Below are 12,022 nucleotides of genomic sequence, written 5' to 3'. Positions count from 1 at the left end.
AAATTGTTAAATGTATTCTCTGTTGTCCAAATACTGAAGTCAAGCCTAAATTCTAATAATTGAGCCATGTGGCTTCTGGTTGGACATGTAAAGAGCTTGCAAGTCCTAACTTCCATCCTCACAACAAAAAAGAAGCTGAAAAACTTCAACAGCTCTTCTTTGGTCCATCAGAGAATTACAGTCACAAGGTAAACCAGAACCCCAAAAGCTGGAGAGACACACTGAACAGAGAAACACAGCTTACTGGAGGCAGAAACTCCCTGCTGGAGCAGTGAACTAGTTTTAAGATATTAAGAACCCCTGGAAGCCTAGCCTTAGGGGAACATTCTCTCCCCACTTGCATGAATTTAAAACTTGCATGCGTTTTACTTCCAGGAGCCCCACCAGGTTCTTACTGTGAAGATCAAAGAAAAATGTCTTCATTCTTCCTGATAGGGAGGGGAAAGGTAACTTTTTTTGAAATGTGCCTGAAGAGTTCTCTTTTCCTTACCAAAGGACTTCCCTCAAGAGAAACTATTTTACCAGAATCTAACCAATATGGGGGAGGGGAAACACCTACCTCCAGCCCCTTCCAGGCTTCCTTGCCTCTTAGAGGTACAAAAATGAAAGGAAACAAAACAACAAACAAAAATGACTGAAAAAACACTGTGAAAGTCCTAGCTCAGGGCACAGCTCACTAAAAAACTAAGACCCAACCATGAAACTATAGAACTCTTCCCTTCTCCTTCCTTCCCATTTGATATCACATCAATAAGAATTCCTTATAATGACAAGGGATCACAGCTAAAAAGAACTAGAAGGCTCAAACCCTATTTAAGGGATCTCTAGGGAAACTCAATGACAACAGGGGGGACAAAAACAAGAACACCAAAATAAACTGTAGTCTCTGACATCACAAATACAACAAACAGTAAACACAGGCTAACATCTAGTCATATAAACATAAAACCTCACACCGAAGACCTATTTACCTCAGTTCCTTTTACCTAATTCATTATGCCTAGCTTTCAACAAAACATTACAAGTCATGCTAAGAGGAAAGAGATCAGTTTGATAAAGCAAACATCAGAACCAGACTTATATGGCAGGGATGTTGTTGGAATTATTAGACAAGGAATTTAAAATATTTATAATAAATAAGTCAAGGACTCTAATGAAAAAAGTAGACAACATGCAACAAAAGAACAGATGAGTAATAAAAACAAAGAAATGAAAACGCTAAGAAAGAGTGAAAAAGAAACTGTAGAAATTAAAAACACTGAAATGGAAATAAATAATGCCTTTGATGTGCTCAATAGCAGACTGGACATAGCCGAGGGAAAAATCAATGAGCCTGAAGATACATCAATAGAAGCTTAGCAAATTGAAAAGCAAAGAGAAAAAAATGACTGAAAAAGAAAGGAACAGGTTATCCAAGAAATGTGGGACAATTTTAAAATGTGTACATATGTCTAATGGGAGTATCACATGGAGAACAAAGAGAAAGAAACAAACAAACAAAAACTACTTGAAGTGATAATGGTTGAGAATTTTCTAAAATTATTGACAGATTCCAAACCACAGATCCAGGAAGCTTAGAGAATACCAAGCAGGGTGAATACCAAAAAATCTACACCTAGGCATATTACATTCAAACTCCAGAAAATCAAAGATAAAATCTTAAAAGAACCCAAAGAACAAAAACAAAACAAAACCCTACCAAAGTAGAACAAGAATAAGAATTACATTGGATGTCTCCTCAGAAACCAGGCAAGCAAGAAGAGAGTAGAGTAGAATAAGTGTTGAAAGAAAAGAACCCAGCAACCCAGAATTCTGTAGCCAGCAAAATTATCCTTCAAGTGAAAGAGAAATAGACTCTCAGACAAACAAAAATCGAGGAAATTCATTGCCAGTAAACCTGCCTAGCAAGAAATGTTAAAAGAAGTTCTTTAGAGAAAAGGTAAATTATGTAGGTCAGAAACTCAGACTGACATAAAGGAGAGTGTTACCTTTATGAATACATGAAGGTAAAATAAATTCTAATAATAAAAAACTGGAATAATCCCTAGCATGTCTCCTACTACACCAGTGTGTTTAGAATTGCTGGTTTGGTAAGTAGTTTCCTTCCATCACTGCAGCTCACTTCTGTTGCTATTGAACAAAAACAACAAAACAAAGAAAACAAAAAACACTGTGATCATGAGAAAAGTAACACAATTACATGATTTGATTTTCATTTAGAACCACTCTAGGCAAGAATAGAGGTGAAGCTTTGGGTTTCTTCCAATCACCCCCTTGACCTACACCTTTGGGAAACATTCATTGAAATATTCATTGAAATAAGAGGCAAATCAATTTTTATTTCTTTTATTGGAGTTGGAAGAATTAAAGGAGTTGATTTCTCTCCATTTGGTTACTATTTGTTCAGTTGTCATCTTTGCCATTAATACTGAGAACATAATTTTGCAAATAATTTTCCAACATAGGTATCAGCAAATTATGGCCCCACCACTTGTTTTGTAAATAAAGTTTTACTGTAACTCAGCCATGCTCCCTCATTTATGCACTGTACTGTTTATGCAGATTGTATTATTCATGTGTTGTATCATTATGTTGCTGTTTTTATGCTATAATGCTGAATTTAGTAGTTGCCACAAAAATCATCTGGCCAACAAGACCTAGGATATTTACAATCTGACCATTTCCAGAAAAGGTTTGCCCATCCTTGTTCTAAAAGAGGAAAGGGGATGCTAGCTTATGGAAATTGGCACCCTCCATTCTTTTGGTCTTAACGCTACTGTGAGCACCGTGCAAAACAGATATAGTAAGACCTCAATATAATGATGGTCTCTTGGTGAAACCTTTTTAATACTAACCTCAATAACTATCAGGATAATTAACTGGTCTTCTCTTTTGTTATAGGTGAGCAAATCACTAACGTGATACCCACCACACTTGGATTTCCTTTCAGTAGGAAAGTGACCAACCTCAGAATTCCTGCTAATCTGCAGTTTGTGGTTCTGGCAGAGATAATGTATTTTCTCCCATTCTATCCAGTAGCTGCCTGGAATGTGAGCACGGTAATAAAGCACCTTATAGTGCTACAGGGGAATGTATGTTTAAGTTTTCAGTCCAATACAAAGATTTGTTGCAGACTTGTGTCAGACACTGTACTGGATCCCAGGTACAAGATGAGCAAGACATAGTCACAGCCATAGGATAGTTAAGTGTTTACCTTAAAGAGAAACTTACTGCCTCATCACAGCAGTTAAGTTGGGCTACATCTTGGACCCTAATCAGATATCTGTTTTCTTCTGATAGAGTCTATGAAACCAAAAACAAAATTAGAAACATTCATAAATTTGTAGAAAATAAAAAGTCCACTACTGCAGAACTGTTTTATACCCCAGAAGCTGTTTAATTATGAAAAATGAATGTTTTTATTATTGACAAAACAGGTTTTCTTTAGAAAGACCACAGAATTCATGTGAAAACTATATTTGAAGTTGTTGTCTAAGTTTTAAAACTACTGAAATTACTATTTTATTTATAAATGCTTTAAAGTTTTTTAAAAGCTTTCCTAGTGTTTAAAAAAAAAAAAGAGGGGATGGGAGCAGGTAAGAAGGGATTTATGAAGAAAAAGAAGTGAATGGATTGTTAAAAATTCAGAAGTTGACCCTTTTACTGATCTAGCCATGAGATGATCACTTAGTGTGAACAGAGATCCAGAGATAAGTTCAGACTCTGTAGTTCAGAATCTGAGTTCCAAGATTTTGGACTTTTGGTAATCCAATCAACACCACTCTCCCTACCAAAATGCGCAGATCTAAATTCTAACAAAACAGCTCCATCTTGTTTCCCCAATTTGACCAAATAAAAATGTTTCCAACCAATTGGCACTTTAATTCAACATAATTCATATATCGAGCTCCTACTATATGCTAAACATCAGAAGACAAGTAAATCGTAGCTCATGCCTGATGGAGTTCTCAGTCTTATGAACTAAGGGTCATAAAAAAGTGTGACAGAGATGTTCAGGGTGCTGCAAGATACCCAGGATGCGGGTGGGGGGACTCAGAGCTGGAGATGTTGGGGAAACTTTACAAGGAAGATGATGATTGAACTGGATTTTTAAAGGATGAATAGTTTATCCAGTGGAGTGGGAAAGGAAGGCAATTTCAGAGAAGGAAAGCATGGGCAAAGCTCAAATGTGTGGAGAAAGGCTAACATTATTGGAGCACTATGAGTAGATTTGTGTGATTTGATCATGAAGTGGTAGGCAAGGCAGTAAGAGAGAAGGTAGACTGGGACCAGATGATATTCTATAGGTAACAACCAACAGAGGACTCCTAAGATTTTTTTCAGATATCCTCAGGGTGCAGATTCCTACACCAGGCATTATGTACAGGAAGATATAAAACAATAGAAGACATGGCCCCTTTCCCCAAAGGAGGTCATGTTCACAGAAGCACCAGTCAAGGAGCTAAGACTGCAGAAAAATTATGGGATGGGGTCAAGTCCACTTGTGCCTCTTCTCATTATACACCCTTACAACTAGCAAGGATGTGAAATGTGAAAGCTTGGCAGCACATGGCACGTGGCAGGCCTTCAACAGACGTTAGCTGAATCGAAATCTGCATGTCTCCTTTTGCCAGTAACTTGAGGTTATATTCATGAGCATGAGATGTAGTGAGCACGTCAGAATACGTACCGGGCATCCCCAGACTATTCTCTGTATTTCTGACAGCTGGTCTTTCATACTGATGTTTTGCTTCATCTAGTAAACAAAGGGATTTTAGGCAAACAAAAATTGTGAAGTTTTTATACATGAAAATAGATTTAAAATATTTTATGGCACTTGATACAGGGCTCAGTATTTTGATAAACTTTAGTAAGAATCTCAATTTCGCGTCCCCAGTGTTTTAAAAAGAAAGAGGCAAGCGACAAGACTGTATTCACAAAGTATCTTCAGGGCAAAATAACTTTTCAGTTTACATTCAGCCTGGATGCCCATGTAATATGCACAGCACAACAATATTTTCAGAACGATAGTGCTGTCTTCCAAGATGCTGAATTCTTTCAGAGAATAATTATGATTGCTATACTTACTGAGGCAGAAAAGTTAATTAATAAGTACCTTCCAAAACAAACGATTTTACTTTTTTTCTTTCAGTTATCTAGAAAAATCAATCCAAATATTCAGTTCTTCTAACTTTCATACTACTAAAAGTTTTATGGCACTTATCCAGATCTCTGAAAACATTCTGTCTCATGTTGTTTGGCTTAGAACAGATCCTCTTAGTGCTCAAAATCACTGAGCCCCATGATTTCACATTAAAAGGAGGAGAGACTTTGAAGAACACCACGAAAGGATAAGGTATGTCAGGATCTTTGAGTCAGTACCACAAAGCATTGTAACATTTGTGGAAGACACGAACTCTTATCAGCAACCAACCTGATCTATATAACTTTTATATTTTTTGAGTCGGTCAGTTGCAGTGGTCACGTCCCCACGGTCAGCGTGTTCTGCGGGAGTGTGAAGCCGCAAAGCATAGAGAAGATTAACATATTCTTCAAATCTTCGTGATGGGTACAGAAGCAGCTCCGGAAGGCTGTATGAGGCAGAGAAAAGGGAACCCTGGTCGCTCTCTGAAGGTCAAAGTGTGCCCTGTCCTTGGGGCGCCCCCGCTGAGCACTCCCTCAGAACTTACCTCAGCATTTTGGTCACAATGGTCTTATCATGTCTCTTCAGGAAAGCTCGGAATGCTGGTATCATTTCTCTGCACTAAAGGTGAGCATTATGTCAAAATTTTGCTCTATAATATGGCTGAAGAGGCTTCTGTTCCACCAGACAAGCATGGTCTATGAAGCACTCAAAGCAGAAGGGGCAACAACTACATCTAACCAAAGCATGACTAGTACTTGCGGTGCTTATTAATCTACTAAGTACAGTGTATTAATTGTATCATAAAGTAACCCTATTCCGTGAACTTAATCAGTATAGACAAAATAGACTTTGCAACCAGGTAGGCCTGGATTAATGTTAAAATTCTAATTTAATTCTATCTAATTCTACGTGACCCTGTCAAGTTATTTAACTTCTCTGAGCCTCAGCTCTTGCGGGGATTACCTTACCTAACTCTTGTGGTGATGAGGGGAAAAATCCTATCCATAAAGTGCTTGTCAGGCAGTAAATGCTATCTCCACAGTAATAAACTATTAATAGTATTCACTGTAATACTGTTGTTAACTATGTTTTCCATAGTAACATCATAAAGGGGCTCCACTGTGCTAAATATCTGTTTTAAAATGTATTCATTCATCACCATTAGAGCACTCAGGAAGTGACCTCATTTTTCTCAGTACATACGTGCCTCAAAGATGCCAGAAATGCATCAAATATTCACTGGGTGTACTTATTAACAGCTAATGTTTACTGACTGTTTATCTGCACACCCCATGCCAGTGAAAGAGATATCATTATTATCCCTAACTATAACAATTTTGGTATCAATTTATGATATCATGTGACACGTTGTTCCCATTCTTGTCCTAAAGGTTGGTTGTGTGAAACTGCCTTATTCGTGCAACTTTCACAAAATTCAGTTGTCCGGCAGTATTTAAGCTCCCTTCGCGAGGCAAGAATGATACTACAAAGGGAGCGGTCTGAGGTCAGGATGTGTCCAGAGGCCTCCCAGCCCCCAGGCCTTACCCTCAGGGCCTCAGTACGGACAGGCGGATGCAGCCAAAGTGAATATAGTAGACACTAGCAGAAGTGCAAGGGACCGTCTTCTGCTGCCCTTTTGATGCAAATTGAAGAGGAAAGAAAGAGAGAGCTCACTGCCATCAGAAGAGACCCGGCAAGAGCAGTGAGTGATGCAGAAGGGGGCTGAATATTCCGGCCCACACCACATACGGCTTAGGTCCCGAAGGGAAAAATTGTTTGTCATGAACTCTCAAGGGAATTCAAGACAAAGAAATCCTTAGTTCATGGTGAGATTTCACAAATGAGTGTCCTTCTTCCAAGAAACATAGGGATTATTAATTCCTTTTCCCCGGAAGAGAGTCGAACGTGTCAAGGCCACAGAGCAGTGAGCTGGCAGAGCAGAGTCAGGGCGCTCAGCCTTCTTCCTCCCTCACTGCGAGACGTTTTTCTGTAACTGAACCACAGAGTATCTGGGGCAGCTAGATGAAAGCCCGGCCGTTTGTCTGATTAGTTCAGTCCAACCACCAGTTCCTATTACCAAGCACTGTGTTAACCCTTCGTGATACAAAATTAAGTCAGGGGCCCCGTCTTCAAAGAGCTCACGGTCAGCTGGAAGCTAAGAGTAGGGAAGAAGCCTTTCCTACTAATTCCAGGCCTTTGGATTGCACACAAAACTTCCTTTCAAGCTCAGAAAGTCTCATTCATGCCTGGATGGTAACTCAATCATTACCTTCTCCATAGTTCTCAGAACAACCGGGTAATTGTTGAAGAAATTGGTGTATGTGCTCAACCGGCTTCCAAACTTGAGGAATACTTCTCCCACGCAGTGGCCTGGGCCCCATTCCCGCAGTCTGTCTCTCAGGTCGTCTAGAAACTGCCTGCCATATGAGAAAAGCACGCCCGTGAAATATGGGCTGGGGATAACCTAGAAACTTAAAAAATAAAAATAAATTAGTTGTCATTAGTGCAGCCTGGCAGGGCTTTTGTCAAATCTGTTTGCCTTGACACACAGCAGGGCAGAGTTGCCCAGAAAGGAGGAGGGGTGGGGGGGGCGAAGAAGCAGGTTGACTCTGGTGGGATCTCGCCTCTTCCTCTTAATCCCCGGTGTCGGAGCTCTAGGCTGGCCTCCACAGGGCTGTCGCCTGACTGTCCCACTCCCACGGGGCCAGCCAGGCAGGCGGGGAAGGTTTCTCAGAGCCCTCAGAGGAGAGCGCTCCCCTCACTTCAAACGCCTGACCCCCGATGGGCCCTCTGCTGTGGACCTAGCTTTGTTCCTCGTTCAGCCCTCCCAGGCCTCGAAACTGGGAAAAGGCCTAGTTTAATCTCTTCCTTTTGTAGCCGCTGGGCCCCAGTGGGGGTGAGGAGCTTCCGAGTTACCCGGAGAGTGACTGGCGGAGCGGCTCAGTCTGCCTGTCCGCACACATGATCACTTTCCCGTGTCGACGGGCATACCTGAAACAGCGTACTGTCATTCAGCTGGCCCCCAGCCTTGGTTCCCTAAGCCCAGTATCCTAGTGACCCGATCCCACGAAACCCTTTGTTTTCTTTCCCTTCGCTCAGCCGGACACTGCTGATTAAGAACGGTGCCGGGCAGCTCTCCTTCCTCTTGCCTTTGCGTGGACAGTACATGGAACACAGGACCCCCAGGCCCCGAGCTCCACTCCTGGAACCGGTGCGTGGAAATGAGGCAGGGGCAAGCCCCCGGGCATGCTCGTGGCGAGAGCCCTCTCCCGTGTGACGATCAGGGGCTCCAAGAAGGGGCTCCTCGGTACTACGTCCGAAACAGTTAAGTGTGGGTTCTTCCGACGGCATAATGAATATTTGAAAAAATACCTCTTCAGAGTTTACCTGTTGAGACTTAAAATCTGCAAAATATCAGAGAAAATGATGTGGATGTTTGCAGCACTGAGAATCGCTCTGTTTGATGACAACGCTGCTTTCAGGGGCGTTACGTAGACATCTCTCACAATTTCCAGCATCTGTACGTATTTTCTCTCGCTCTCTAAGAGTTCCCCGACAACTCTCGATCGCTTTTCAGCTGAGTCCATCTGGAGCTTTCTCTCCTGTAGAAAGGCATTAAGAACTCATAGGGAAAGCAGAATGACCCCCGGTTTACAGCCTCAAAGAGCCTGAAAGTCAAAGGAGGTAGAGGAATGACGGGCTGAACCGTCAGGCAGTGACTCTGTGAGAGTCCCTCTTTGGGGTTTGCGCTAAACAAGGTTGAAGGGGACCTTGACAGGGGACTATGGTGGACCCTGCTGACCACTGCTTGACATGCTAGCACCAACAAGGCCCTCACCTCAGGCCAGCCTCATGCCCTAGTAGAGATGGGGCTTTTAGTCTTGGATCCTGAGGAGGGCAGATTGAGGCCCGATGTTTATCCATCTATCCACCCCAGTACGTATTCAGTGACACGGGCTCGGTGCTGACTACACAATGGTAGGAGGACAGTCTTGCCTTCATGGGAATGACAGTCCACTGAGGAAGCTTTGGGCTGCCCACTCTTGATTGCTTTCCTATTTCTTCTTCCTCAGTGTTTTACTGATGAATTTATAGTGTTTTATTGATTATCCTGCAGACAGAAGAACTGAAATGAGCTAGCCCTCTCCTTATCAACTAATCTGCTTCTCACAGGCATTTATGAAACACTAAACTCATGCTCTTCTTTCCGTATTTAGGAAAAAGGACCCTAACATGGAACTGTAAATGCATTTGGCTAGGTGGCTAAATGTCCTGTTTTCTATATTTCAAAGACCTGTTTTATCTTTTAATGCAGAGGGAAAAATCATAGAAGCTCCCCACCCTATTATTATGTATGCTATGGAGACACATGGAGAAATGAATTTTCAGTACTGGGACTAGGTAATTCTTTTTCTTTATCTGTATTTTTCAAAGGTTGAAAAATGAGTATCTAGAATAAGTATCTAGAAAACAATTATAATATTTAAATTTAAAAATTTTAATGGCCTTGTATTTGAGCCTAGAACTATTAATACTCTTAGAACACAATTTCTTCTTTTCCCTTCAGCCCTAAATATGCCCCATAGTGCCCCAAATAAAATATGACAATACTAAGTATAATGGCAGGTGACCTTCACCCAAAACAAATCAACCATGACTTCATGAACTAAAATTAAAATGCAAAAGTAATTTAAGAGAAAAAACGGAAAACTCACTCTATGAAATACTATAAACACACTGTTCTTGGTTAAATTTTACTTAATGCGTTAAAAAAAAAAATACATTTGTATCCCACCTGGCTGCTGGCTTGGAGCCCATATTACATTTTTATGCATAGAATTTTTTTTAAATATTGTTTCCAATGTTTATAATCATTTTGAATTAAGGTTTCAGTTGTCAAACCTTTCGTTGTTGTCTTCAAACCAATGTCAGGTGTTATGACCACCAGTGAGACGAGACACTATCATATTCACGGCCCGACATGAACCCCCTCGTCCTTGGTGATTCCCAGGGGGTGGATCTGAGGGTGTGCGAGCGCCCAGGTCGCGAGGTCCACACCTGCACTGCACGCAGCAGGTGGATTTGCCCAGCATGTGGAGGGGCTGGGAAGGAGCCCCCGGACTGAGCTTCGGACCTGGGGCTTCAGGTGTCTTTCTCCCCTGGCTGTCTGACCTTAGGGAAGTCATTTAAAGTGTTCTAACTTGAGTTCCTCATCTACAAAATGTGGTTGCTAACGTCTACCTGAAAGGATTCTGGGAAATTACGAAAATATGATGATGAATTCACGAACGTGTTAGGGCTGGATGGGACCGCGCCGCTGCTGGTCTGCAGCCTCCCCCCCGCACTACCCTTTGCAAACAGTAAGTTATATTGATCATACTCAGCCTTTGAAATCAGACCACCAGTTGGTGGGTCAGACCCTTTATGTGCATGGGCCATTTCTTTAGATTCTGTCCTCATGTCATATTAGAAAATCAGAGTAGCGCCAAGCTCTTGTTCCCAAGATGTTACACTTCCACCCTCTTGGTTCCACTTCTTTTCAGACCAGGACTTACTCAAAAAAGAAAAATCTACCCGTTGGATTCCCCCCTCAATTATATTTAGAGGGTTTTTTTGTTTTGTTTTGTTTTTATTTCCCTTAAGGGAAACTTTCAAGAAAAACAGGACTAACCAGAATAAAGACTGAAGCCTTTTGGGGGGGGGGGGTCAAGAGCAAAACAAATGGAAAATTCTTACTATGTAGTGATTGGCTTACCAGCTTAACCAGCATCTCCAAATTTGGATCGTTTTTGCTGAGACTTGATTTTGTGTCCCGAGGGTTATCTTCTAGAACATTTCTTTCCTGAGGATTCAAGGCAGATTTGATTATCTGGGGTCAGGCCTTGGGCTGTCTGAATGCCCAGTGGGTGCTGTGCCCACAGGGGGCCTCCAGTAGCTGTCTGCCCTCAGCCTCAACCACACTGTACCCCAGACACAATGAACGAAGCACTTGACACATGTGATGGCTCTCTTAAATTAAATTTTATGTTAAAAAATAAGAATAACCTTTAGCTTCCTAAGAACTGCATTATACTTGAGAAATGAAATTCAGGGCAGCCCCCTTTTCCCCCTGGGAGGCAGGGGACTGACACTCAAGGAATCCCACACATTCCAGGCTTCTGCCTCATTCTGCTCTGTCCCTTGTCAGCTGAGGGCAAATGGCTCATCTTACTTTTGAAACTGCCAGAAGAAAAAGCTCACAGCACTTTGTAAAATCCACCCCTTTTTTTATCTAATGAAAATGGGTCAGAAACAGTTCATATGCTCTCTCTAGACCTGTTTTCACATTTAAATATAGCTTATTCTTTCTTTCTTCACTTTCCTTGTTAGTTGTTCTTGTGGCTTCCACATAAATTAGCACATTAGAAAAAAATAGTCCTGGGGCGCCTGGGTGGCTCAGACGGTTAAGCCACTGACTCTAGGTTTCGGCTCAGGTCATGATCTCAGGGTTGTGAGATGGAGCCCCGTGTCAGGCTCCGTGCTGGGCATGGAGCCTGCTTAAGATTTTCTCTCTCCTCTCCCTCTCTCTCTTTCCCCCCACGCCTCGGCTCTATCTCTCAAAAAAAAAGTAGTCCCACCTGCTGCTTACAGGGTCCATTCTAACAATGGAACAATGGCCCTGCCTTTGTGGTGAGAGCTAATGGATGATTCCTGGTCATCACGGCTGCCTTTTCCAGTCAAAGATAAAACTACTCATGGTAACCCCTTGAGATCTAAGGGCGAGACTGGAAGAAAAACGTCAATTTATAACCAAGACGTTTCTGTTTTGCCTTACTCTCCTCAGGCAGAATGGAATTTTTATTTTGTATCTGCAGCCGTTCCTTATGGCTGCCTGAA

At 41.8% G+C, this 12,022-nt stretch overlaps 1 protein-coding gene across 5 annotated transcripts in view; it reads right to left on the bottom strand.

Moving 5' to 3' along the window:
- The window catches only part of ECT2L (epithelial cell transforming 2 like), a 72,713-nt gene that overhangs the window by 6,901 nt on the left and 53,790 nt on the right, over positions 1-12,022 (bottom strand). For 4 of the 5 annotated variants that reach the window (XM_073894002.1, XM_073894003.1, XM_073894004.1 and 1 more), the window contains exons 14-20: positions 10,902-10,988; positions 8,534-8,748; positions 7,416-7,563; positions 5,691-5,764; positions 5,435-5,591; positions 4,691-4,756; positions 3,215-3,303 (exon numbers count right to left, since the gene is read on the bottom strand). In XM_073894002.1, coding sequence (XP_073750103.1) covers positions 3,215-3,303; positions 4,691-4,756; positions 5,435-5,591; positions 5,691-5,764; positions 7,416-7,563; positions 8,534-8,748; positions 10,902-10,988 — 836 coding nt within the window. The remainder of the gene's footprint in view (positions 1-3,214; positions 3,304-4,690; positions 4,757-5,434; positions 5,592-5,690; positions 5,765-7,415; positions 7,564-8,533; positions 8,749-10,901; positions 10,989-12,022) is intronic. The other variant, XM_073894007.1, reaches the window with a different exon arrangement.

The sequence above is a fragment of the Callorhinus ursinus genome, unplaced genomic scaffold (assembly GCF_003265705.2).
Source record: "Callorhinus ursinus isolate GAN/ISIS: 27379988/994484 unplaced genomic scaffold, GSC_fseal_2.0 scaffold6, whole genome shotgun sequence".
NCBI lineage: Eukaryota > Metazoa > Chordata > Mammalia > Carnivora > Otariidae > Callorhinus > Callorhinus ursinus.
The sequence above is the reverse complement of the archived record's forward strand: the minus strand, read 5'-3'. Positions and strand labels throughout refer to the sequence as shown.